The sequence below is a fragment of the Scatophagus argus genome, chromosome 10 (genome assembly GCF_020382885.2).
Source record: "Scatophagus argus isolate fScaArg1 chromosome 10, fScaArg1.pri, whole genome shotgun sequence".
In the NCBI taxonomy this organism is placed as follows: Eukaryota; Metazoa; Chordata; class Actinopteri; family Scatophagidae; genus Scatophagus; species Scatophagus argus.
Window position 1 is genome coordinate 180,058 of NC_058502.1, and position 26,146 is coordinate 206,203.

The 26,146-nt window shown below is 45.7% G+C and overlaps 2 protein-coding genes across 5 annotated transcripts; both read right to left on the minus strand.

Moving 5' to 3' along the window:
• Positions 1-1,115: 1,115 nt before the first annotated feature.
• Positions 1,116-8,950, minus strand: LOC124066103 (zinc finger protein 135). 2 transcript variants are annotated; one of them, XM_046402209.1, is made up of 3 exons: positions 8,721-8,950; positions 4,727-5,358; positions 1,116-4,017 (listed from the first exon to the last, which is right to left on the minus strand). In XM_046402209.1, exons 2-3 carry the CDS (start codon positions 5,305-5,307, stop codon positions 3,093-3,095), a joined length of 1,506 nt encoding a protein of 501 aa, XP_046258165.1. In that variant the 5' UTR covers positions 5,308-5,358; positions 8,721-8,950; the 3' UTR covers positions 1,116-3,092. The 2 variants fall into 2 exon arrangements, with proteins under 2 accessions (XP_046258165.1, XP_046258164.1); XM_046402208.1 differs by lacking the exon at positions 8,721-8,950 and adding an exon at positions 7,191-7,328.
• A 4,161-nt stretch (positions 8,951-13,111) lies between these two features.
• Positions 13,112-25,651, minus strand: ncoa4 (nuclear receptor coactivator 4). Of its 3 annotated transcripts, none has more exons than XM_046401733.1 (11): positions 25,491-25,651; positions 20,418-20,541; positions 19,366-19,506; positions 17,909-18,000; positions 17,562-17,670; positions 17,391-17,471; positions 17,031-17,150; positions 15,018-15,731; positions 14,587-14,877; positions 14,405-14,497; positions 13,112-14,281 (listed from the first exon to the last, which is right to left on the minus strand). In XM_046401733.1, exons 1-11 carry the CDS (start codon positions 25,526-25,528, stop codon positions 14,276-14,278), a joined length of 1,809 nt encoding a protein of 602 aa, XP_046257689.1. In that variant the 5' UTR covers positions 25,529-25,651; the 3' UTR covers positions 13,112-14,275. The 3 variants fall into 3 exon arrangements, with proteins under 3 accessions (XP_046257689.1, XP_046257687.1, XP_046257690.1); XM_046401731.1 differs by having other exon boundaries at positions 17,031-17,153; XM_046401734.1 differs by lacking the exon at positions 25,491-25,651 and adding an exon at positions 24,224-24,522 and having other exon boundaries at positions 17,031-17,153.
• Positions 25,652-26,146: the final 495 nt, after the last annotated feature.

Below are 26,146 nucleotides of genomic sequence, written 5' to 3' on the forward strand. Positions count from 1 at the left end.
GCAAAGCTCTGGTGGGATAATAGGGTACTATTAACTCTTTAAGATAGGATGGTGCCTGACCGTTCAGGGCTTTATATGTGAGGAGGAGGATTTTAAAATCTATCCTGAATTTTACAGGTAGGCAATGAAGAGAAGCCAGAACAGGAGAAATATGGTCTCTCAAAGAGTTTGGTCTGGACCTGCTCTAATTGGAAAGTGTCATGAGATAACTTTTGTTGTGAATTGGCGCCATATAAATAAACTGAATTGAATTGAATTGAATCACGCTGGTTTTTGTGAGTAATCTTGCTGCAGCGTTCTGGATTAGCTGGAGAGTCTTACAATAGTCCAGCCTGGAGGTAATAATAATTCATCACTTCTTGGATTCAGTGTAAACGGATGCTGCTCATTAATGATTACGTAGTTTGAATCATTAGTTTGTTCATCTTCTTCAGTTGATCAGGACAATGAGACATGATGTATGGTGTGAGGCTGCCCCCTGCTGGACGAACAACACCACAGTCCCAGATCCTGAAGTCTTCACCAGATGGACGACACACTGATCAGTAAGTGACTGCTGTCAGTTCAAAGCAGATCAGATCAGACTGACAGTTTGATGAGCAGCTGACTTCAGCCCGAGCTGTTGTTTCAGTTCTCAGCTGGAACATCAGCAGAGCCTGAGATCATGCTTCAGATCTGTACCTCATATCACTTCTCTCAGTACTGCTGTAGTGCCACACTGTGACCACTGGAAGGCAGTGAAGAGTCACTACACAGACTCACCTCCTCTTCTACTGTTCATCCTTCCTTACACATCCATCAGTCTTTTATTTTGAAACTTTTGCTGTTGAGAAACCGCATTTCGTTTTCAGGGCACAGACAGAATATATTCATGATTTCTAATTGGTTTCACTATTGATCCACGTTAATCAATCCAGATCAGAGTCCTCAAAGCACGGGGATAGGATGAAACCATCGGTGTTTGTACTTCTAGTTTACTCCTCTTGGTTTGTTTGTAGGAAGTCAGCGTGAACTAAAGTGCAACACTGGATCAGGACCAAATGTCCTGTCTGGGCTTCCATACAACACACTGAGGTGAGTAAAGCAGGTTCACTGAGTGACAACACAGAGGAAACTTCTTTTAAAGATTTATTACAAAATGCAAGACAAAACATGTCAACTGGGTTTATTCTATTGGCAAACACGATACAATGACGAACAACCTTCTAACTGCAAGTGAAGCTTCGCTGAAACCACGAACCAAAGAGAGAACAAAGCAACACAACATGTGGACAAAAAGAGGAGAACGGCAGCTTTAAGGCCTTAAACTGAAAACACAAACCAGGTGGATGAAGAGCAGGAGGAGGAACATTTTTATTTTTCTACAGGAGGTTCGCAGTGCAGCCTTCTGCTGCAGACACACATTTATAAATAGGTCACCATTAAATTAAGTCAAATCCAATTCACACAGTAAAATGTTATTCACAAACTCAAAGTGTTCACCTCGCAGGAAACAAAAATTGAGGGGGGGCTGCAGCAGCTCCTACTGTCAGAGGGGGAAGAACTCTGACAGGAAGTCCGTCCATGTTTGGTCCAAGAAGCCGTTAGGGTCTCCAACTGGTCAGTTCTTTAATTCCACCAAGAGACTCACATGTGGTTTGACAGCAGCTCACATCAGTTTGTATCTGATCACAGAATTCTTTGTTTTACTGATTATTTATTATATTTAGGTCCAAATGTCTGTGCTGCTTTGTGTCTGAATTGTCGTCTTTTCAATCAGCCGATAAAGACAGTTTGAGTTTTTGTTTTGTCATTTTGTTCTAAATGAAACTGAAGACTTTCTGTGACTTCACGGGATTTGTTGCTTTTATTTAACTGATTGGATGCTTTAACTTTGAAAATCTGGACATCCGCTGGATTAGGGTTGTCATTTCCTGTCTGTGACGGTAGATGAAGACGATGTAGAATGATGAAGGTGGTGGTGATAATGAGGGGGCTGGAGCTGAAAGCGCTTGTGAATCACTTTAAATACCATTGATATTTATATGTTACAACATTTTTCCAAATTCATAAATAAATAGTGCAGGTTCCCCTTCACCCTCCACAACATGACCACTCTGCTGCTAAAACGAGAAATCCAAACACCTGATGCTGCAGATCGGTCATCAAACACAGCTGAAAAACTACAAACATGGCCGACTAGTTGCAGGTTATAGTCTTCATGCAAACATTAACATGGAGAAATGCCAGCTCTGACCAACCAACTCGTTTGCTCAGATTTCACATTTTAACCTTTAAAATATCAAAGCTGTAACACAGTTAACCAATCAGAACATTGTGCCAGTAAGAACTTCAGCCAAACAAAAATCTCTCCAGATGGTGACGTCAGAGAGGAAAGGAAACAAACGTGGAGATGAGCAGAGGACTGCTGCTCTGAACCCCGATCAGACCCGTACAAACTCCAGTTTTTACCGGCACTCCTCAGAATCACGCTGAGCTGCTGCTGTCTGATCTCAGCACTGCGTCCAATTTAAAGTGAACCTACACTGCTATGAGGAACTCTGTTTCCCAGAGTGCTCTTGGTGTCAAGTTCTGACTGAAGTGTAGTGGCCAGTGGGTGTGGCCTGTGACAGACAGAAGAGACACTGACTGTAGCTCCCAGCTCTCTCCCCAGGTGGCCGATGGAAAATAAAGTATAGAATGAAAGCGAACAGCGTCTGTGTGCTACCTAACAGACAGGTGGGCGAGGGGCGGGGCTGGAGGTGGGGATAGAGGCGGGGTAACACTTTAAATCTAATCCCATCCTGAAGAACAATTAGCCAATGGTCAGTTATGACCATATGTGGGGATCTCCCCTCCAAATGACCATATGTGTATGTCCTGTTGCTATCTACACCAGAGAAGAATCAGCCAGTTCCAGCTCCTGAAACCTGGATAAACAAACTGCTGTGAGAGGGCCCAGAATCTGAAGAATCTGTCTCCAACTGGTCCAGAACTTTTCCAAATTAGACCTTTACCAGAACTGGTCCAAAACCAGTGCAGAATCAGTCATACTGATTCAGAACCAGTCCAGAGCCAGTCCCAGTCCCAGTCCAGTCCAGAGCCAGGTGATTTCACTCCGAGTCGGACTCCAATGGAGCGGTCTCGTCTAAGACGACTCTCTTCCGGCGCTTAGCAGCAGCGGCTTGGGCTCGCTGCTCCTCCTCCAGGTGAGCCTTCTTGTGGCGGGAGAAACTGGACGAGTGCATGAAGGTCTTGTTGCAGGTGGCGCAGGTGTAGGTTTTGGTCTTGGCAGTGGTGGGTCCGGTCTTGACATGAAGCTGCTTCTGATGCTGCAGCTTACCTCGTCCACTGCTGTCCACCACTCTGTGGGTCTGCTGGTGCCGCGCCAGGCTGGAGGCATGGCTGAACCGCTTTCCGCACTGGCTGCAGCCGTGGCGACCGGTGGTTCCTCCTCCTCCTCCTCCTCCTCCTCCTCCTCCTCCTCCTTCTTCTTCTTCCCCCTCCTCCTCCTCAGAAATGGCAGCACCCCGTTTGCTGGCCCGTCCCCCCCGGCGGCGGCGGTTCTTTTTGCACAGGGTGTAGAAGTTGGGCTTGTCGCGGGAGCAGAGCTTGAGGCGGATCTTGAGGTCGGATGAGCTCTCGCCCAGGTTCTCCTTGCCAGGTGTGTAGTTGTCCAGCAGCTCCTTGACGTGGGTCACCTGATGTTTGGACAGCTGTGTGGATGTCCTGAAGCTCATGTCACACTGCGGGCAGGCGTAGAACTTATCACCGCCGTGACTCTGAATAATGGCGGCCGCCACATGCTGCTGCTGCTGCTGCTGCCTCTTGGCCTTTTTGTTTTTGCCGCCAGCCTTCAGTGAGTGGCGCAGGGCAGCCATGTTGGGGCCGAGGGTGACGTCTTTGGGGAGGCCTTTTCCTTTCTTGTGGATGAGGCGGTGGCGCGACAGACTGGAGCTGTGGTTGAACTCCTTTCCGCAGATGTTGCAGGGGTGGATCCGCCGCTTCCCGTGCAGCCGCAGGTGACTGCCCAGCATCCTGCCAACAAAGACACAGGAAGCACAAGCTTCACTGAGGGACTGAGGAAACGCTACGCTCAAATAACTTGTCCAGTCCACTCACAGCTCCCAGTAACACGACATGTGATCAACCCCTTTCTCTCAGCTGCGACAGATGAGCCTGCAGCCTGCTGTGTGTGGTGCATCAGACAGACAAAACAGGAAATACGATTTGATGTTAATACTGATGAGGTCATCCAGCAGCAGATGTGGACCCAATCACATACTGCTATTCAGCTCAAAGCTGACTGGCCCGTGTGGGATGCTTTCATTGTGCAGAAGTTACAGGAAATGCTCAAATGTTGGGATGATGTCATACCGCCGTGTTCCTGGTTGCAGGTTGTGTAAATCTAGTAACACTATAAAATGGTAAAGTTAGCTTGGACGCTAATGTTAGGCGCAGCCCGACGTCTGATCAGCGATGAAACTGATTTGCCATCGTTTTGTCGGCTCGCGGCCAGGCACACAGCAGTACGACATCACCCCAGCATGTGAACTTCCTGCTGTGAGTGTGACATCAGAGGAAAATGGCTGCCGTCTTGGTGCTCTGTGTGACATTTAAGTGAATGTCTGAATGAATAAGTGAGTTTGGGGTTTGGATTAATGGTCAAGTTGACGAATCTATTTGTTAAACTAATCAACATTATGATGTAATCACTACAAAAGGCGACAGAAACATGGGCACAGACCTGCTGCCTTTGAAGCTCATCCCACAGTGAGGGCAGGTGTAGCGTGCCTCCTGATGCGTCGGCTCCAGCGCTCGTTTGGCAGGCGGCGGCGCCCCGCTGCTCTTGGTGGTGTGCGTCTGCTGGTGGCGGTACAGGCTGGAGGCGTGGCTGTAACACTTCCCGCAGTAGCTGCAGCGGTACTGACGCTCGTCCGGCTGGAAGTCTGCCTGGTCTGAGTCGACGTCGCCGTCCAGCTGACTGCTCCCCGCCTCCACCAACACCTCCTGCTCTTCCTCGGCGTCCTCCTCCTCCTCCTCGTCAGAGTCCGTCTTTATCTCTACGCTCTGCTCCGTCACCTCGCACGGGTACACCTCCTCATAGGGAGCGAAGAAGGCCTCATCTGTCTCGATCTTCAGCTGGTCGGCCGTCAGGTCCGATGGGTCGTCCGAGTCCTTCTTCACGCAGGAGATGGTGAACTTGGAGCCGACCTCGGCCCACTTCACCACGTACTCAATGGGCTGCGTGTCCAGCTCCACTGTGATGAAGTCTGCACCCAGAGCGTCCGACTCCGTCACCGCCAGCTCTGTCTCTGTGTCCTCCATCCTGAACCGAGGAAGGCTACGGGAGGAAGTAGAAGAGGAGCTGCTACAGGCCTGAGGAGGAGGAGGAGGAAATGAGGAAGAGGAGGAGAGGAGGTCAGCATGTGCTGTCCATCACAATGACAGCTGGATGTTGTGTGAATACTGTGTGTATTTACTAAAATACCAAACAATCTGCAGCTTCTTAGTTTCATTTGTGTTTGGACTTTAGACTCACTGCGGTGTTCTAATAATCAATCGGTTCCATATCGATACCTTTGTTCATGTTTTTGTTCTCCTCTCAGTTGAACATCACAAAACTTTTCCTTCTTCTCAAACTCATTTTGTCCAGCAGTTGCAACAAAATGACTTCATATTCAAAAAGCTTTGGCAGCAGAACGTTTGGATGTTTTAAATTGTTGACTGATCTGGAATTCATTTCTCCACTTCATTGAGACAGGAAGTGCATGACAAGCTGAGACTTTGTTTGATCACCACCAACAGTTTCTGATGATGGTGAAAAGATTAGAATTATGAATTGTGTTACATCTGACCAGTGAGCTGCAGACAAGCTCCCTTTGAACAGAATATTAATCGACAAACAGTTCAATAAACTATAAATCAGCCACTTCCTAATTTCATTTTTATATCTTGTTTTCAGTTGTCCTTCTTAAACTGATCCTCTTTGGGTTCTGGATGTCTAAAGACGTCTCCTTGGACTGCTGAACACTCCCAGTTTTCTGATGCTTTACAAACCAATCATTTAATCAGTTGATAAATCTATAATCAAAGGAATTTTCTGTTCACCATCATCAGCCCTGCTAGCTGATTTTACAACCAGAACACCTGATCCAGTGCTTCCCTAGCTTTGGGCCCCACGGGGGGGTCAGAGGACAAGCAGGTGATGTGGAGCATCATATACCAGCAGCTGCACTGCGGAGCCAATATTGATTACTGATCAGATTTATTAGAAAATAATATTTGCTAGAGCTCACTTTAAGAGACCACAGGAAGAATAACAACAACCTGACAAACAGGAAATGAAAATAATCAATGAATTAACTACAATGATTGATTTGAATGAAGAAAACATATCTGAGGTCAGTCTGATGACGCTGGCACGCCCATATGAGGTCAGTACCCAGTGATGTCACAGTAATTAACGAAGACACGTGACCTATGACCTCCTGTCAGCAGAATCACAACATTTCATATCAAAAAAATCTTTCATATGAGCTTCGCGACATGCGTTTTATTTCACTGAAAGCAGAAACACAGATCATCTTCACCAGGCCGCTCTGCGGCACTTCCACTCTATTTTCACCGAACCAAAGAGACACGCCGAACTCCATTCGAAAATCTCTCATTTTTAACGTTTCTCTGTTCGACGGGAGTCCGAGGAGACAGGCGCTCCTTTGCTTGTTAGCGAAATCTTCTCTCACTTTTCACGCTGGTATAAATTAAACAGAACATCCCGCATTTGACTAACACTGAACATCAAACTATACGACAGATTTCCTCATTACTGCCGCGATTACTTCGCTCTGGACATCCCGCGGAGGGCGGCTGCTGGCCGGGCACCCATTATCAAACATGAGATTTCATCCAAATTTGGAGCACATCAGTGGCTTGTCTGAATGCCGAAATTATTGCAAGGCAAATTTGTTACGTCAAATATATTAAATCTTTTTAAAATTATTTTCTAATAATCGTAAAGCGAGGATGTTTTAAATACTGAAGATTTTGAGAGGAGATCCGGGGCTCGGCCGGGCTCAGCGTCACTGATGAGGAAGCAGAGGAGGGATTTCTCTTCCCTCAACGTTAACTGCCAAAATAAAAGCGCAAACCGCGGAACAAACGACGCGAACTGGTCTGAACGTGAAACGTTTCGAGATTCTGTCACTCACCGGGCTTTCGGCGGGGGTACAGCGGTGTAAACGTTAAAATTTTACCGGTGGAGACGGTCACAATAAACAGGAAGCAGAGGACGTGGACACAAAGCATTGTGGGAAAGGATTAAATGGTTGCAAAGAACGGAAGTACAGCAGACTGTCTTTCAAAATAAAAATAATGATTAAAAAAAAAAAAACTTAAATAAAAAATAACTTTCACTCATTCATTTTCTATATTCTTTATCTGTCAGGGTCGAAAAAAATAAACTCTTAATGAATAAAATTAAATCCAAAAATGACAAAAGTGGGAAAAACTATTAGACCGTGTTGAACGTAGTGATGTATGTATAATAATGATGGCAATTTCCTGCTGTCAGAACTGGACAAAATAGAATAATTTTAAGTTTTTATGGTCAGTTTGAATTTAAATCTTTACAGAGTTTATAAAATAAATATTTATTCTTGCGTTGTCCTAATATGCTTTTGAGCCACGAGGTTTTCACCGTTGTTTCTGCAAAGGGAAACACAATTGTGTGAGATAAACACCGCGGGGCCATGAGGGCGGCTCCGGGCCCCTGTGGCCCCTGTGCTCTGACATTAGGTTTATTAATGTGAGGCGAGAGGAGCAGATGGACATGTTGACGAGTCTCCGTCTCCGCAGCCCGAGACAAAGACTTTATTTTGTATTTTGCCAAAGGAAGTAGATTTCAGCTGATTCTTATGAACTTCACAGATTTGTGTCCCAGTCGGTCTGTCTGTCTGTCATCACACATTCTCTGCTGTTTCCTTCTTGACCTTCACGACTTCATCATTATTAGTATTAAATAGTAAGTAAGTGGGAAGTATTCCACGCGACTGTCACACGTGATTCGCTTTGTGAGAGCATCCTGGGCTTCACGTGTGCACCACATTGGTGTCATTTGACTTCAGTCTTCATTGTCTTTGCTGCGGTGTCATCCGGTTTGTAAGTGAATAAATGGAATAAAGTCTTCCGTGGACAACAGGAAACAGAGGTAGACTCTAATGTGCAGGTTTATCGACTTTTCCCTCCACAGCATTAATACTGATCACAGCCTAATATTCGTGTGAATTAAAGTAAATGGATTGTCCGCCAGCGGGGTGAAACATGAGGTCAAAGCTTTGACTTCCTATCTGATCGTCTGGACTGAACGTCAGTGTATTTCTGTCTCTTCTGACGTCCCTGTCTTCTTCTTCTTCTTCTAATGGGCCTCCACAGCGGAGGAGGAGGAGGATTTGAAGGAAAAAGGAGGAGAGCGGTAAATATTCAGGCCTCCTCAGCCGTCTGCTTCTGAATGCAGCACGAAGCGGCTTTGTTACGGGACGTTTGTTACGGGACGTTTGTTACGGGACGTTTGTTACGGTATTTTTCCACATTAGCAGCCCTGATGCGAACATCTGCTGAGACTCCAGCTGGCTGTCGAGTCACAGCAGAATCCCATCAGCTCGAATCGTGTTCGACACATCCACACCGCCCCGCCTCGTTTTCACGTTTTCACCAAGATCATTTCCAACCTAAGCACTTACGGTTCGACCCGGAACGGTCCCGCTTCTCCCGGTTCGGCCCTCGATGAGAATCGGCGTGGGTTATCTCTGCCGCACCTCTGTCACATCCCAGCCGGAGAACAGCGGCAGCCTGTCGGCTAGCAACCGCTGCTGCGACGTTGGAGCGGAGCGGTGCAGAGCGGCAGGCGACGGACCGTCCGGAGCCTCTCCGGGCTGTGATTGGTTCAGCTGCGGCGCAGCCTGCTCGGTGCATCGGAAGTGATTGGCTGGCGGACTAAAAACCCGAAAACTCTGCCCCCAAATGTCGCAAGCTGTCGTGAAGCCTCGGATACATCCCATGTCTGACAGCGCGGAGACCGACTGGTTTCAAACCAATAAAGTTCGTTGATTGTATTTATATAAGTCATTTTTTTTGTTTTGAATGTGTCCAATGAACATGTACATTTCCAATGAAGAATAAATGAAATGACGAAGACTCTCTCAGGACATGTTGAACTCCGTCGAAAAATCAGGATGTTTCATGTAATTTTGTGTCTTACGAACAACCAATGATCATGCAGGCAGATATTTACAATCCTCAATCCAGCCTTAAAATAATTAACGTATTAGTTAATTAATTACACATTTACTTTTTTGCAGAAACATATAGAGAGGAGTTGTTTTATGAGATGAATTTAATGGACAAACCAGTTTCACATGAATAATGATTTGTGTTCAAAAGTTAAACAAATTGAAGATGTGCTCTGTCATCTCTTTAAAACATTTCTGTCTTTGCCTTTCACCTGATGGGATTGATGATTTGAATCTTTCTCAGGAAGGTTTAAGCAAATCTTTTGGTCATTCTGAAACGGTTAGCTTCTTCTCTGTGAGGTTAAGGGATGTCTGTGAAGTGTGGAGCAGAAACTGGCTGTCTTACAGGGATCATCAATAATAAGTTCACTGATATTGAGGTTTTGAATAGAACTGGAAGCAATAAGTGGTTTCCACTTTCATTCTGTTCATTTATTTTTCTGTATGATGAAACTTTTCTGCCATTTTGTGACTTTTCAGGCATAATCTGAGTGAGAGCTGTTATTCTAGTAACGAACTCTGTTAGGAATGGGCCTTTTTCAATCTCCAGGTGAGCAGTGCACACCTGAAAACAGGTAACCCTGTCGCCTCCACCTTCTGAGGAGACTGAGGTCCTTTGCAGTGTGCAGGCCCCTCCTAAGGACTTTTTATGACTCTGTGGTAGCCTCTGCTATTCACTACGCTGTGGTCTGTTGGGGACCGGGACAGGAAGAGACTGAACAAGCTGGTCAGGAGGGCCAGCTCTGTCCTGGGCTGCCCACTGGACTCTGTGGAGGAGGTGGGTGAGAGGAGGACGTTAGCCAAGCTGACATCCATCATGGACAACACCTCTCACCCTCTGCATCAGACAGTGGAGGCTCTGAGCAGCTCCTTCAGCGGCAGACTGCTACACCCTCAGTGTAGGAAGGAGCTACAGCAGCTCCTTCATTCCCACTGCTGTTAGACTGTACAGCTCAACAGTCTGGTCCTCTTTTCCTCCCTTATGAGGACTTGGATAGAGCTGTATATTGTACTGTGTTTACTTTAAAAAGTGTTGATTTATTATCTCTTTATATTTTTTAAACTGTTTTGCACACTTTTTGTTTTTTGCACTTTTTTTTCTGTTCTTGTGAGCTGCCATGACAAGTGAATTTCCCCACTGCGAGATCAATAAAGTTAAAGTTAGGTTATCACAGCAATCTGCCTTTTCTCCATTAAAGTGAAATCAGACACATCCATTTGTTTTTTATTTTATGTTTTTTTCTGTGCTCACGCTGTGGTTTTCGGCCAGCAGAGGCGCTCAGCTGCAGTGAGGCACAGTTACCAGCAGGTGGCGCACAATGTCGCCACTGCAGCCTCACAGCAGCTCCACACTGACACGCAGTTGCAATGAATGCTGGGAAGTGAAATCTGAACTCTGAAAGGTGTTCGTTTTCTGGAACGTTGCAGTGAAAAAAGAGTTAAAATGTGAGTTTTTAAAACGCAAAGGTTGGTTAAAAAGACAAAAAGAAAAAAGTAAAATATAAACTTAGGAATTTATTCATCTTCTACCTGTGCAAACACAGCTGAGTTCACTCAGTGCTGTGTTGGCCTGATGGCCCTGAAGTGGACAAACACAGCTGCATGAACTCACCCGAGTGTCTACAGGTGGGGGTCTAAGGTCACAGAGCGTGTGCAGTGGGACACCAAACAAGGTGAACACGTGCTGATATAAAACTGATCCACTGACTGAAGTCAGTTCACTGAGACAGGAAACAGAAAAGGCGGCTTCCTCCAATCAGTCTGCTGATCCTTTCCATTGATCATCATATTCATTTGCAGACCATCTGGGAGCTGCAGACTGCAGTCAGAGTGAAGTCACAGAACTGAGACTGGATTGTGATTTTACTCCTCTGGATAGCAAACTGATCAGACTTCAGTGTTTTTACCTGCAGTAGGAAACAGTCTCAGCGTAAACTGTCCTGAGGTTGTTTAAGACTCTCAGACTCTCCGTCACGTGTGGATCATCTGCCTGTGTTAAAGATCTTTGACCCTCATACTCACGTGAACCTGTTTGCCAGCTGCAGGTCAACAGTCGAGAACAGTTGTTTGTTTTAAAGCGATGAAAAACAAAAACAGACCATCTGGGCTCTGGTGAAGGGGCCCTGAGGGGCCTCCTCTGGTCCCTCAGGGCCCCTTCACCAGAGCTACCCAGAAGGCCCCTTCAGTGGTCAGTGCGTATAACGTCTTAAGTGATCAGCTTAAAATCTGAAAAGAAACCAAAGTGGTCTGTGAAGTCTACTACTGCAGAAGTAGAAGGTAACAGAAACTACGGTGTAGTAAATGTACCTCAAATACTGCAGTACTAACTTCCAAGGGTTTTTAAACAGAGATGGCAGTATGTTCAGTGATGTCAGAGTGATGTCACAGCTCTGTCTATCAGCGTCCTCCAGGTGCAGGGTGTGACCTCATCAGCTGCAGTAAACAGGAAGTTTATCAGCGTGTTATCTGTGTGTGTGTCTGTGTGTGTGTGTGTGTGTGTGTGTGTGTGTGTGTGTCTGTGTGTGTGTGTGTGTGTGTGTGTGTGTGTGTGTGTGTGTCTGTGTGTGTGTGTGTGTGTGTGTGTGTCTGTGTGTGTGTGTGTGTGTGCAGGAGAACGAGTGTGGTGGATGACAGAGCCGATTAGTTTCTGCGCTTCACTGACGACTTTATACTTTAGAAGAAAACAGAAAACATTTCAGCCATCTGCTGACTTCCTGAGCCACACGACTGACGTGGACTCATTCCTGCACTTGTCAGTCCAACTGGTTTCATGAACTTCCTGTTTGTTTCCAGTAAACAGAGTTTGTTCAGTCCAACCAACAGTCCAAAGCTCAACATTATTACAAACACATTCAGAGGAAAAGCAGCAAAGCTTCACATCCAGCACATGTTTTTACAGGAGAAAACACTGAACACATCAATCCTCTTCCTCACATGTAAAGCCCTGAACGGTCAGGCACCATCCTATCTTAAAGAGTTAATAGTACCCTATTATCCCACCAGAACTTTGCGTTCCCAAAATGCAGGGCTACTTGTGGTTCCTAGAGTCCTCAAAAGTAGATCAGGAACAGATCCTTTAGTTATCAAGCTCCTCGACTATGGTACCATCTTCCGGTTTCCGGGAGGCGGACACCCTGTCCACATTTAAGAGTAGACCACAAACTTTCCTTTTTGATAAAGCTTATAGTTAGGGCTGGCCTAGACCGGTCTCTAGTTATGCTGCTATAGGCTTAGGCTGATCTCCCATGATGCACTGAGCTTCTCTCTCCTCCTCTAACTCTCCTTCTGCACACATTTATGTCCCATTAATGCAGGTTACCAACTCAGCTTCTTCCCTGGAGTCCTTGTGCTTTCTGGTCTCTCAGGTCCTCGTGGATCGTGGTTGGACCTCGTGCTGTCGTCCTGCTCGAAACTCACTGCGATTACTACTGTTTATAATCTATTTTAATTCTGTTACTACTCTGTACAGCTACTACCATTATTACTGTCACTAATACTGCTATCATAATCACCACAGTACCTTCTGTACACTTCATCATCATTTACTGTCCTAATACTTCTGATATTATTGCTGCTACTATGCCTCTCTGTTTGTGAGCTCCTTCTCGCACCCCCCCCCCATCAATACAGCTGATCAGTTATTGATTAATTGCCTTTAGCTGTGCGAACTGCTGGGGAGTTTAAATTATAAACTCTTCACAAGTTAGTGTGTATAAATCTTTGTAAAGTAACTGAAGCTGCCATAGAAAGGTAGTGAAGTAAAAGTACAACATGAACCTCTGAGATTACTTGAGTAAATGTACTTCATTACTTCTCCACCGCTGAATGATGTCACACAGTGATGATGTCAGCATGTTTTTATTACTGTAGAGAATCACAGCAGGAAAAGAGAAATGATGACATCGCAGCTCAATGTGAAGCCGTCCAACCCCACCCCCAAAAAACACCCAAAGCTTCAATAAAAAGCACCAATCACTGCTGACTGCAGAGTCAGGTGGCCCACCTGCTAACAGACTGCTGGCTGCTTCCACCTAAGGCATTCTGGGAAACAAAGTTGTTTCACCTTTTGATTGTTTATATTTAACAAATCTGTTTCTGCCCTAAACTGAGTCTTTCAGGTGACTGATGACACGTGATGAGCACCACCAAGCCTCACATTAGAAGGCAGGAGTTTCCTCACAGATCTCAAGAAGTGATGCAAGCAGCCTGCAGTCGGCACAGGAAGTAGACCTGTGTAGTGCAACAGTTCCACAGGAAAATCCAAAACAATAAAAGGAATATTCCACCAAATGGCAGATTCTGTTAAATGAAGAAATTAAATCATGAAAACAGCTTTGTTAAAATAAGCTCAATTAAAATAAAGGCTGGTTTATATCTTTAACTCTGCTACTGTTCTCTACCCTGTCCCCTCAGACTCCGCCCCCCTCCTGTCAGGATCAGCTGAAGAAATGCATCCTGGGAACTGGGCCGCCACAATAATGTACATTGATTCATCTGCAAATTATTGTCTCCACAAAAATCGATCAATAGTTTCTTTGTGAACATGTCAGATGATGACAACACTCAAGTCCAATTGAAAGTTTCATAAGACAAAATAAATCAGTAGGACCTTAAATGAAGACGTTCTGATCAGGGACAGTTTGATTTTTCTGCTTGAAAAAAATAAATTCATCTAATTTCTGTTTGTTTCTGCTGAAATCTTCAATTTGACGCTAAAGATCCAACTTCTCCTGAGCTCTAAACTGCATCACCGTCGTCATGACAACTCAGATGAAGACCGTGAGACACAGATGAAAGCCCAACAGAATTGTTGTTGTTTTTTTTTTTTTACAGTTCAGGGTATTGATCAATGGGTTCTTGATCCTGATTGGAGGAGAGCCCGGTGATGTCACAGGAGGAAGGCGCCGGTGATAGTTAGATTGTTGTAATCATGTGCGCTGATCAGCGATAAAGTGACTCCCAGAAAAGAGAAGAAGAAGACGACAACACATCAATCACCGTCATCGTCACATCTGGAAGGACAAAAGAGGAAATGTTTATCAAACATCCTTCACCTCCATAATGCCTCACCTGTGCGCAGGTGATCCTGTTCAAAAGGCATTAATAACAAACTGGCGACACAATGCTTTACTCACCTGTTCGGGGGTCTTGTGCAGCCATTTTTCTTTGTCTCCGTACACCTTCATACAGGAGAACAGATCACAGACAGTGGACAACGCCAAGCGCTCCTACAAACAGGAAACAGGAAGTAAACCAAACAGCTGAGAGGAACCTGACATTGGCTGGCTGCTCTGTATCGGTTTTGTGGCCCTGTTACCTGAGCCTGACTCCTCTTCTTCAGCAACCATTTGTCCTCCTCTGCTGAAGGCTGAGCTCCTGACCCCTGAGCAGGAGGGGACGTCTGGCCTGGAAGGACCCAGAGCTCTGGATCCAGAGGGCGCTGGAACAGAGAGGAGGAGAAGGCGGAGGAGAAAGGCTTGAACTGGGATCTGTGCTCCTCCCCAGGAGCCACCCAGTCGGAAAGGGAGGAGCTGAGAGCCTGCAAAGGAGTCTTGCAGGAGAAGGGTGTGTTGTTGGGGTGGAGCCAGGCCTCCAGGATGGCCTGAACCTGAGGAGAAAAAACTTCCCGTCACAAACCAAACTAAACAGCCAACATTTGCTGGATTTTTCTTCTGTGATAATTATGTTCCTCAGATAGCTGCAAATCACCACAAACCAGAGACCAGATTTCATGATTAGCTGATTCACCTTCTGTTCCTGCTCTCTGTGGGGGGGAGGGGCGTTCTTGGCAGTGGGCGGGGTGTTTTTGTCGGTGGGCGGGGTGTTCTTGGCTACAGGGACTCCGTTCTTGTCTCGTCCGTCCTGTCGGAGCAGCCAGAGGCTCAGAGCTTCTCTCCCACAGTTCTCCTCGCAGATGCAGTCAGAGTAGGTGGAGCAGACCTCGTTGGCCCTGCAGGTCTGCTGCAGCGGCACCACCTGCTGCAGCCACGCCTCCAGGGCCGCTGCTGGGGCCACTGGGAGGGCAGGGGTGGTCGGGGACTTCAGGCACTTGAGCTGGCCCAGGTTCTCAATCTCCACAGCCTTGCTGGTCTGGCAGCAGGCAGAGCAGTCGGCGGGGGGGCGGCTCGATCCCACCAGCCAATCACTGGACGACCAGCTGTCCTCAAATGGCTTCAAAACCTGCCGCCACCGCTCAGCATCTGTCATGGTCTTCGTGGCAGCGGTGGGTGGGGTGATGAGCCAGTCGCTCAGCTCATCCTCCTCCTCCTCCTCCTCCTCCTCTTCAGGAGAGACGGCAAACTCGGATTCATCGATCTTCTCGATGGAGAAGGAGGAGCTGCAGCTGCTGCTGGTCCTCTTCCTGCTGATGGTGATGTCGTCCTGGAGGAGCCACGCCTCCAGGTCCCTGAGCTGACCCCAGTCCCGCAGGAAGTCCATCGAGGTCAGGACGGGACAGGAAGTCTGAGAAAAACACACAGGAGGCAACATATGGAGCAAATTCAAATGTGACAACAACTCCAGATAATCATTATTGTGAAGTCACTTCCTGTCCATGGCATCACGGCTCAGCTGATGTTTTACATATTTACAGTTCAATTCAATTCAATTCAGTTTATTTATATAGCGCCAATTCACAACAAAAGTTATCTCATGACACTTTCCAATTTGAGCAGGTCCAGACCAAACTCTGTAATTAAATTGTAAATAGAGAGAGCCCAACATTCCCCCTTGAGCAAGCACTTGGGGACAGTGGAGAGGAAAAACTGCCTTTTAGAGGGCAGAAACCTCAGAGCAGACCCCGGCTCAAGATGGGCGGCCATCTGCCTTGACCGGTTGGGTTGAGAGAGAGAGAGAGAGAGAGAGAGAGAGAGAGAGCGAGAGCGAGCGCAAGGGAGAGAGGCAGAGGGGGTGGGGTGTGAGAGAAGGAGCACACAAGCAGAGATGCATAGCAGCAGTAATAATACCAGAAGTATCGGAATGTAGATAATGATAATGAAGTATACAGAAGGTATTATGGTGATTTTGATAACAATAGTAGTAACAATAAGAGAGGAAGAAAGAGCTCAGTGCGTCATGGGAGGGCCCCCGGCAGTCTAAGCCTATAGCAGCATAACTAGAGACCAGCCTAAACCAGCCCTAACTATAAGCTTTATCAAAGAGGAAAGTTTTTAGTCTACTCTTAAATACAGAGAGGGTGTCCGCCTCCCGGACCGAAACCGGAAGATGGTTCCATAGTAGAGGAGCTTGATAACTAAAGGCTCTGTTCCTGATTTACTTTTGAGGACTCTAGGAACCACAAGTAGTCCTGCATTTTGGGAACGCAAAGTTCTGGTGGGATAATAGGGAACTATTAACTCTTTAAGATAGGATGGTGCCTGACCGTTCAGGGCTTTACATGTGAGGAGGAGAATTTTAAAATCTATCCTGGATTTTACAGGTAGGCAATGAAGAGAAGCCAGAACAGGAGAAATATGATCTCTCATGCTGGTTCTTGTCAGTAGTCGTGCTGCAGCGTTCTGGATTAGCTGGAGAGTCTTAATGGATTTATTGGGGCAGCCTGATAGAAGGGAGTTACAGTAATCCAGTCTAGAGGTAATGAATGCATGCAGTTAAACGTTAACCATGACCGCGCAGAGTTCAAATTTGTCTCCGGTCCAGTAAGTTAATTCTTTGTTTGATCATCACATCACAGTGACCTGAATCTCTCTGGGTTCTGCTGTGCCGGTCAGAAAGAAGACGTCTCACAGTCCTGTTTCTCACCTTGCTCTCCTTGTGAGACATGAGCCAGTCATGAGGGTTCTTGCTGGACTGGTAACCAACAGGAGTGCGGCTGGCTGAAGGAGCTCCCAGTAACCAGTCGCCCAGAGCTTCGGCCTCCATCTGCTGCCGACACACAGTCACAGAAACACATGAAAGCTGCTCTGGAGTCTGGTCCTCCAATCAACCAACCAATCAGTCAATCAATCGGTTGGACTGTAGAAATGTATCAGAGGGCTGTCAATAAAGCAGAACTGAGCACCAAATCTGCAGTTGGTCCGCTGACGTTTTGTGTCCTGAATGTTCAGCTGTGAGAAACATAAACACAACAGGTGAGTTCATCTACCTGTTGGCTGTGGTTACCTGCATCTTGGCAGTGATTGGACAACTCTGCGCCTGACTGGCCTGGTGGGTGGGGCTCTGAGAGGACACCCCCCCCACAGGCTGCAAACAGGAAGAAGAGAAAACACTTGATCAGCATCACATCCTCAGACACCACAGCTGTGTGTGTGTGTGTGTGTGTGTGTGTGTTACCTGAGCTGTAATGCTGCCAAACGAGGTGATGGCCTGCCTCAGAGAGCGAGTGTCGGCGTGGAAGCTCATCTCAGGTGTTTCCTCAGGTGTTAGACTGAGAGAAGCCAACCTGCACATGCAGGTAGAGAAAACAAACACACACAGCTATTAGAGCACTCACCTTCATCCTCCTCCTCACCCATCATGGACTCCATCTCATCACATCAAATATCTGATGCTCAGTCAGTCCATCTGTCCTCGGCTGTCACAGCCTGCTCTTACAGTTTGGGTTTTTCCCTTTAAAGTGTCTGAACCTTTTTTTTCCCCCCCATCACTGACTGATTGAGTGTGTGTGTGTGTGGGCCTACTTCTCCATGCAGCTGGTCAGCTGGTTGCTCAGGTCGTTGCTGCTGTTGGAATTCTGCAGCTGATGGCCAATCACATCAAACTGACCTCGAAGCTGAGACACAGACAGGGCACAGACAGAAACCTTTCAGTTCAGACTGCAGTGTGCCTGTAGCACCGAGCGTCCGACCACTTCATCGTCTTATCGATTTGTTTAAAGGTGCAGTATGTAAGGTCGTCAGCAGACGGTGAAGAAATCGTGCGCTGACGCTCAGTGTGTTGTGTGGCACAGACTTCTACTGATCGTTAGCCGGCTGACCAACCCCTCCCCTCAGGCAGGCGGCTGAGGAGCATCCGGAGCAAGACCACCAGGCTCAGAAACAGCTTCTTCCCCGAAGCTGTCAGACTGCTGAACTCCAGCCATGCCCTGTAGTCCCCACCCCCCGTCCCCCCATACCCATACACACACACACACCCCTGACACCCCCCTCCCCACGCACTACAAACACTTTATCCTACAAGTGCAATACACAAGTGCAACATTAAGGACTACTTTCTGGACTACCTCATACTTGCACACACTTGCACATGCATACTTAGGCTGCTATATGTTAAAACCGGCTTCTTATTTAAGGTTTAGCTTATTTAAATGTCTAGTTTTATATTCTTTTCATATTCTATTTTCTGTTTAGCTTATATTCTATGTTACCTCGTACTTTATATTTTTATAGTCCACTTACTGCTCCCGGGACCTGAGTCCTAATTTCGTACCATAAACATGTGAATGTGAGCTGGTATGACAATAAAGTTCCTTGAATCCTTTAAACCACTTTGTGCCTCCTGAGGTGACGGTCCGATAGTGAAGCTCAGACGTCTGGAGGTTGACAACCTCCCTCTCGCTCCTGTCTGGACTCGCCTGAACCTGCTGCGTTCTCTTCTCCTCAGGGTCACAGTCCTCATCACAGCTGCACAAAATCACCTCTGTACTGTATCCTCTGTCATCAGACTGTCCTCTCTGGCAGTCTTAGACGCTATGTTTGGACCCTGCTGAGCCTGGTTCTATTGCCCACTCGATTGGCTCTGGTATTCCCTGCTGGTCCCGCCTACTGGCCTGAGAACCTCCTCCCTCCTGTTGTAGGGAGCTGCCCTGCTATAGATGTAAACACCACCCCGGAGCTAACAGAACAGCTAGCTGCACAGCTAACTGGGCTAATAAGCTAACAGCAGCTCCAGTTAGCGACAGTTAGCTGGTGAAATGCTGCCCCTACTGTTTGGAGCGTGAACTCAACAGGTGGCCAATTCTTACATACTGCACATTTAAATAATAAAGTTTCAGACTGCTTTATTGATCAGCTTGATTGTTCAGTTTGTTGGACATGACATTTAACAGCTTTGACTTTTATTAAGGTCAAGAAAAACAGGTTTCTGTTTGGGGAAGAGTGCCAGTGACCAGTATAAGCAGTGAAGAGCAAGCAGTTACCCAGTGCAGCTGGTGCAGCTGCTGCTGCAGAGTTTCAGTCTTCAGCTGTTCGAGCAGCTCGATCTGACCGAGCAGCCAAACCTCCCTGCAGCGTAGCGCCTCCTGCTGGCGACTCACGCAGCTCTGCAGCTCCGCACGCACCTGAGACACACAGGTGAGACATGCCTGTGAGACAAACAGACAGACGCCCTATTCCTCTGTCAAAAGTATACCAACAGTTTGCTGTGGACAAAATGAGACATGTGGACACATCAGCTTCTTCACTGTACCCCCCCCCCCCCCCCACCACACCGCCAGGTTTACCTGTACCTGCAGAGTAGAACACAGAACACAGCAGAACACGGCAGAAGCAGCTGTTCTCAGATGTCGGTGATATGAAGTCGTGTCCGTCTTCACTCTTATGGACTGACTCTACCACACTCTGTCCAGTCTTTATATGCTCACTCCACCTCCACTCACAGTAAACACACACATATAACCTCACGTGTTGATGGCTAATTTAGTCTGGGTTACCACGGTGACCACAGGTGCAGGGCTGAACAACACACACACACACACACACAGTGAGTCAGCAGTGGTGAAGCAGGCCCGTGTGATGTGGCCTGACTGGACAGTGGGCTGATGAAGGCCACTGATTGGTCAGACAGCTTCATGTTTTTATGAGCTGCTGATTGGTGAACCATCTGAACAGCGAATCAGAGTGCAGCAGCTTCATACAGACAGTCGTCACCAGTTCGTTAACTGTTCATACATCAGGCACAAAGACATTTAGCTGATTGACTATTGAAATCACAGGTTTAGCTCAGGTCAGGTTCCTGTCATGCGTCTCATCTTGTTCTGGCATAACATTGACACTGCCCCATCACTCAGTACGAATCAACTAACTGTGTGACGCTGCTGATCTGAACGTTAGCTCAATCTTAACTCAGTGTTAGCTGATGGCAAAACAGCAGCAGGCTGAAGTCAAACACTCTTTCTCATCAAGAACACCAAACAGAGAGGTAGACAGACAGGTAGACAGACAGACAGATGAGGAGGATGAACATCCTGACCTCTCTGGTGTTTTCCTTCAGCTGCTGCTCAGCCTTCATCACTTTGTTGATGGCGTCCTCCAGCTGATCCTGGGCCTGCCGGCATTGCTTCAGCCCGCTCACTGCTGCCTCTGCCCCTGACATCCTGAACAGGAAACAGGAAACAGGCAGGACACAGTGTCAAAATGAAACAGGTTTAACAGGATCTGGACTGAAGCAGCTTCCACTGTGTGGAACTCTGTGGAAGAAACTGGGATGATCAGCTCAGTGTGATGTCACTAATCAGCTGATCAGTCTGGTGGTTAACTTCAACCAGCAGCTCAGAACTCAGTTATGAGAGTGTGAATCCTCTCATGTTTACATGCAATGAAACTGACCTTTAAATGAGCTGTGTGCGTGTGTGTGTGTTCATGAAACCAACTTCCTCTTCTGTTTTCTTCACCAGCGCAGCTCTCACCTCATGCTCTACTTTCTCCTTGTTTTTAACACTGTTATTGGTTTTATGATCACTTTCCACTTTAAGATATGTATCAATGCAATAACATTATTAATATAAGAAAACATTTACCGTTCATTGGGTCCAAGACTAAAGAGCAACATCAGGTCATGTAACTCACTTTCTGACTGAAAAATCACATTCCCAGTATAAATCTGTTAGTGAAGAACATCATAAATGGTCTCAGTTTCTCAGAGCAAAAAACCGAGTCTCATCCGACAGCAGCAGATAGTTCATTGATAAACTGATCAGCTCATTGATCGGTTTGATGTGTTTTGTCTCTGTCCGACGTTCCCGTTGGCTGCTCAGCTCTGCGTATGTCCTCTCAGCTGGTTCATAACAAGAGACCAGCCGACAGGTGAGTGACACACAGGTGAGTCCTTGCTGCAGCTTTGATTTGTCTTCATTCTTCTGCTCACACTGAGGCTGACTCAGCTGACTGCAGATCAGTGTTTCTTTCAGCCTGTTGTGTTGTGGGCAAGACCTCAGCTGACATTCATGGTGTTTGTGAACATAGCTGCATTGTACTCTGTGACTGGTCAGAGGGCTGCTTGGTCCCCAAGATCCACTGGGATTAGAGCGGTCAAACCACTAAACTATTTTCTGACACAGCAGGACAACAGTCCTCACAAAGACAGAAATATCCGAAACACTCCAGAGACTCAGAGACAGCTGTAAATCTGCAGTACTTCAAAACACAGACGAACACTTCAACACATGGACAAGGCCTGACAGAGTTGGAGTACTTCCAGGCTCAGTGGAGTACTTTCAGATACTATGATGTACCTCCACTGTGGCGGAGTATTTTAACACAAGCGTTATGAAGCTCACCCAGCCAATGACACAATCCAGATGTGAGGTCACTGACATCCTGTAAGCAGCTCGGATAAAAACTGATCAAACTTATTGAATCCCTTGTCACATGACTGTTGTTGAGTTGGGAGTGGGTGTGGCCTCAGGGTGCGCCGTTGCTTCAGTATCAGCTGTTAGCAGCTAGCCGGCAGCTGAACGCGCCGCTGATAAGAAACACACAGAGTTTTGTTACCGTCCACACACTGTGTGAGGTCACATCTGCATCGTCTATTTCTACTATTGATTCCCTTACTGAGTCATTGATGATGACAAGGTGACATGGTGTTCGACCAACAGTTCAAAACAAACGGAGGTTCAGTTCAGTGAGACAGAAAACCTGAAAACATCCACATCTTAGGAACTGATGGATTAACAAAGCAGCTGTCCAGTTTTCTGTCGCTCTACTAAATATTTCCTCTCTTCTGTAGGACAGTGAAGGTTGTTAAAATATAGTTTGATTGTTATTAGAAACAGAACAGAAACACCCTAACAAATCCACGTTTAACGAGTGAAGTAATCACTTCACATCTGAATCTTCCCTTGAAACACTGACAGGTCGAAACATTTCTCTAATTAAATGTAAAAACATGACAGGTTTTCTCTGTTTGTCTCTGCATGATTTGTAAATAAAGTTCTAAAGCCTCATCAGCAAAATGCATCTCTGCGTGGAACTTCTTACGACTGGCGACTATCAGCAGGATGGTTCTCCCTTGTGAGTCGGGTCCTGCTCAGGGTTTCTTCCTGTTAAAAGGGAGTTTTTCCCTGCCACTGTCTGCTTGCTCGGGGGTTCAGGCTCTGGGTTTCTGTAGAGCACCTAGAGACAATTTTGATTGTATAAGCTGCTATATAAATAAAACTGAATTGAATTGAATTGAACTATGTGTCACAAACATTTTTACTGTGTCTGTAGGATAATGTGGGTGATGTGGACAAAAGGTGTCCTTCAGGCAGGAGGTTACGGTCCATTCGGACCAAAACCTCACGCCACAACAACAGCTTCTTCCCCTGTGCTGTTGGACTGTTGAACACCAACTGACTAACATGCTGCCCTGCACTTTAGTAACTGATTTTTGCTCATGTCATGATCCACCTGCTGTTCATTTGCACCGTTTACCTCACCCACTTGCACTATACTCCACCCACTACCTCACTTTTGGAATACCTTCAGAAACATATTTATTTTACTTATCTTATTTTATGTGTTACCTTATTCTATTTTATTTTATTCTTCTACTATATGTTACTTGTTACGTTCTATGTATGCACCAATCACCAAGACAAATTCCTAGTAATGTGAAACCTCTTCACTTACAATGGCAATAAAGTCTTTCTGATTCTGATTCTGATTCAGTGGGACACATGAAAACAGACGACAAACTGGCACTACACAATCCTGCTTTATCTAACAGCCATGACTCAGGAAGAGTTTAACCGATGAAAACTGATTCTGTGTCAGCTGAAGAAAGACTAAAATATTTTAAACATAACCTCAAAGTTATATTTAGACCTGTCAGTGTTTTTAAGAAACAGCTGTCAACCTCTGGAAGATATTAAAAGTCCAAACTACACATCTGATGATGACTTTATTATACACTATACAAAATGCCTTCAGTTAAACATTTTGTCTGTAATGTTTTCTTTTACATATGTTGTTAGGGTGGTCATTTACATGACAGATTAATGGGTACATTACAGATCAGAGCGATTCAGTCATATTTTGGTCTCCAAACAGTGGCAAACAAACAGCCCTTAAAATTTAGTTTAGTTAAGTTAGAGTCTTCAGATGTTTTTTGTGTCTGGCCAGCAGATGTTCAGCTTGTAAAAGAAATGTTATTGTGTGGGTGTGTGTGTATTTATATGTATATTTAAATTCCAGAGGATTAACTTCTTGATTGACTGACTCAGCAACAATAACAAAGGATTACTGATTACAATGATTACTGCTCAATAATGCATTAAATCCATTTTCACTCTCAGTGTCAACAAATGTGTGCAGGGCTGCAGACACTGCTGCTAGTTACTATGAAAGCAGTGTGAATGTTAATTTAAATCTTTAACAGTGGGGAAGATACTTGCGAGGTATTTGTACTGTATTTGAGAGCAGTTATTTACTTATTAAATATTTAATTTACCTGACGGCTAAAACTACTCGTTTCCAAATTCTGCTCGCGTTTAACCCAAATGATGTGCTGTTTCAGACTGAACTACCGAAGTGCATGTGAAGCAAACAGCTTCACAGCTGACCCCATCAGGGCCGATTCTCTGCACAGCAAATACTTTTACGTTGGACACTGAAGTTTCCTAATAATCAGCTTTTTTCCTTTTAGATATTATTTTGATTTTCACTCCACCTCTCACCGACTGCACGGCTGCTGCCGCTTTAAGTAACATCAGATCAGTAGCTAACACAGCCGCGTCAGAGCTAACCGGCCAGCAGCTAAAATGGCGAAGACAGCCGGAAAATGTTTCTTTATCATACCTCATGTTGGTGACTCGGTGAAGACGAAACACCACACAGAGGTTCCGAAAACACAACGCGTCCTCACTTCCGACTTCAGCCGATAACGGTGATCTAAAAACAGCTAATATTAAGTTTCTGTCTCTTGCGGTCGGAGCTCACAGGAAGGAGGAAACGACACTCTGACGGTCCGCCATCACTGCCTGCCGGCTGGCACGTACACACGCTCACATCGCGGGGAGGGCACCGCAAGGGGGAGAACCCCGTGAAGTGTGGTCATAGTCTGCCATTAACAGCGCTATTACCTCCAGTAGTGATTAACTGAGATGTGACAAGGGCCAGTGTGCACAGAAGATAACTCACTTTCATATTAACATTGAGCAAACGTGACATGCAGCTGGCTCAGTTCAGCTCGCCAAACTCCATACAAAAACACTTCATGTTTATTTTTGTCAGGGCTGTTCGACAGCGTGCTCAGCTGACAGAACAACTTCACATCTTAACTAACCCGTAAAGGTCTCCTTATAAACTCGGTTTAGAGACAACCCAACCAGCAACTCTTTATTTGAATAAAAAATCTACTTTTGTAGTCGGAGCCCAACGCGCACTCTCTCTGTGCGCTGAAGGAAGGGGACTGGGAATGGCAGAGAAATCACATCTAATGGTCGACATCTTGTTACAGATGATATTTATCGGCGAGGTATAAAAATGCCGAGTTACAGAGTGGATCCTAGTACTTTGTAAAACAATTAAAAATTAATGCTGTGTCGAGTAAAATCATGCCGATGAGCGTGGGGCTAAAAAAATCAGATATTTTATGGTGCGAGTTTGGTTTTAAATATTAAGTTTAAGCATCAGTTCAAAATCAACAAAAAAACCTAACAAATACCGGGATGTGACGATTAAACCATTTAAAAGAACTAAAAACTTCTACATATCATTTTATAATGGTTTTATTATCTTAAGTTTTGTCACCAACTGGAGGCCACGGTGTGTTTTTAGCTAACAACGTTAGCTATGTTAATTCTGCGCGTTCTTGATTTTAGCTATCGACAATCCGACAACGCTAACGATGCGTTATCCTTTGAAGCCAATATTAACAGCTCTTTTTCCAAAGCTGAGAATGTAACTCCTTTATAACTGTCAGCGTTAGCAGCTATCCTAGCTTATACTCATATTAGCCTTTATGGCAGGAGACACAGCCAGGAGGTCAGCTTAGCTAACTGCGTTGTTAGCCGGGTTTAAAGAGAAAAGAATCGTTTTCTGAGCCGTTGAGGGTTAAACTCACCTTGTGCCTTTGTTGTGGACTCTTGACTTCGATGTCATAAATAATCCAAGTGTGTTCAGACACACATTAAAATGAAAAAAAAAAACCCCTCAGTTACAAGCCGGTGTTTCCCATCAGCTGGTACCCAAAGTCACGATCACGTCAAGGGGGAAAAATATATATTTATATATCTATATATACACACGGGGGTGGAGAAATCTCGCGAGAATTTACAACATCAGACTCAAACATGCAATGAGACTGCCCTCTCCCGGTGAAGATGAGTATAACACCCATCCATCCATTTTCTGACCCACTTTGTCCGTGAAAGGTGGGGTAGTGGTTGGAGCTGAAAGTATTTTCACTTCAATGCAACACTAAAGTAGTATTTATGTAGTGAAAGTATACTACATACTGTAATTTATACTCTACTACATTTACTGTTATCACAAACATATGCCAAGAGGTAACTAGTAGAGCTCAGAAGCTGTTGAACCACTGATGCACCTAAAACAGCAAAAGTAGCTAATAATAATTATTATTATTTACCAGAGAGATTAGAGAAAAAAACTCAAACTTATGCAAAAACAAAACTTTACAAATTATGTTGATTCTGCTCCTGTGTGTGTTCACTGCATGCACTGTGTTGTGTTGCATGTGTGCTCAACCAGTGACAG

Bases quoted from the DNA above. Each gene is read 5' to 3' on its own strand.
- ncoa4 (XM_046401731.1), bottom strand. From the start codon at position 25,528: ATGACATCGAAGTCAAGAGTCCACAACAAAGGCACAAG. The intron at 17,671-17,908 runs GTAGGCCCACAC...CTGCATGTGCAG, and splicing joins CTGACCAGCTGCATGGAGAA to GTTGGCTTCTCTCAGTCTAA. The intron at 17,472-17,561 runs GTAACACACACA...TCCTGTTTGCAG, and splicing joins TTGGCAGCATTACAGCTCAG to CCTGTGGGGGGGGTGTCCTC.
- LOC124066103 (XM_046402209.1), bottom strand. From the start codon at position 5,307: ATGGAGGACACAGAGACAGAGCTGGCGGTGACGGAGTCGGACGCTCTG. The intron at 4,018-4,726 runs GTCTGTGCCCAT...CTTTGTTGGCAG, and splicing joins ATGAGCTTCAAAGGCAGCAG to GATGCTGGGCAGTCACCTGC.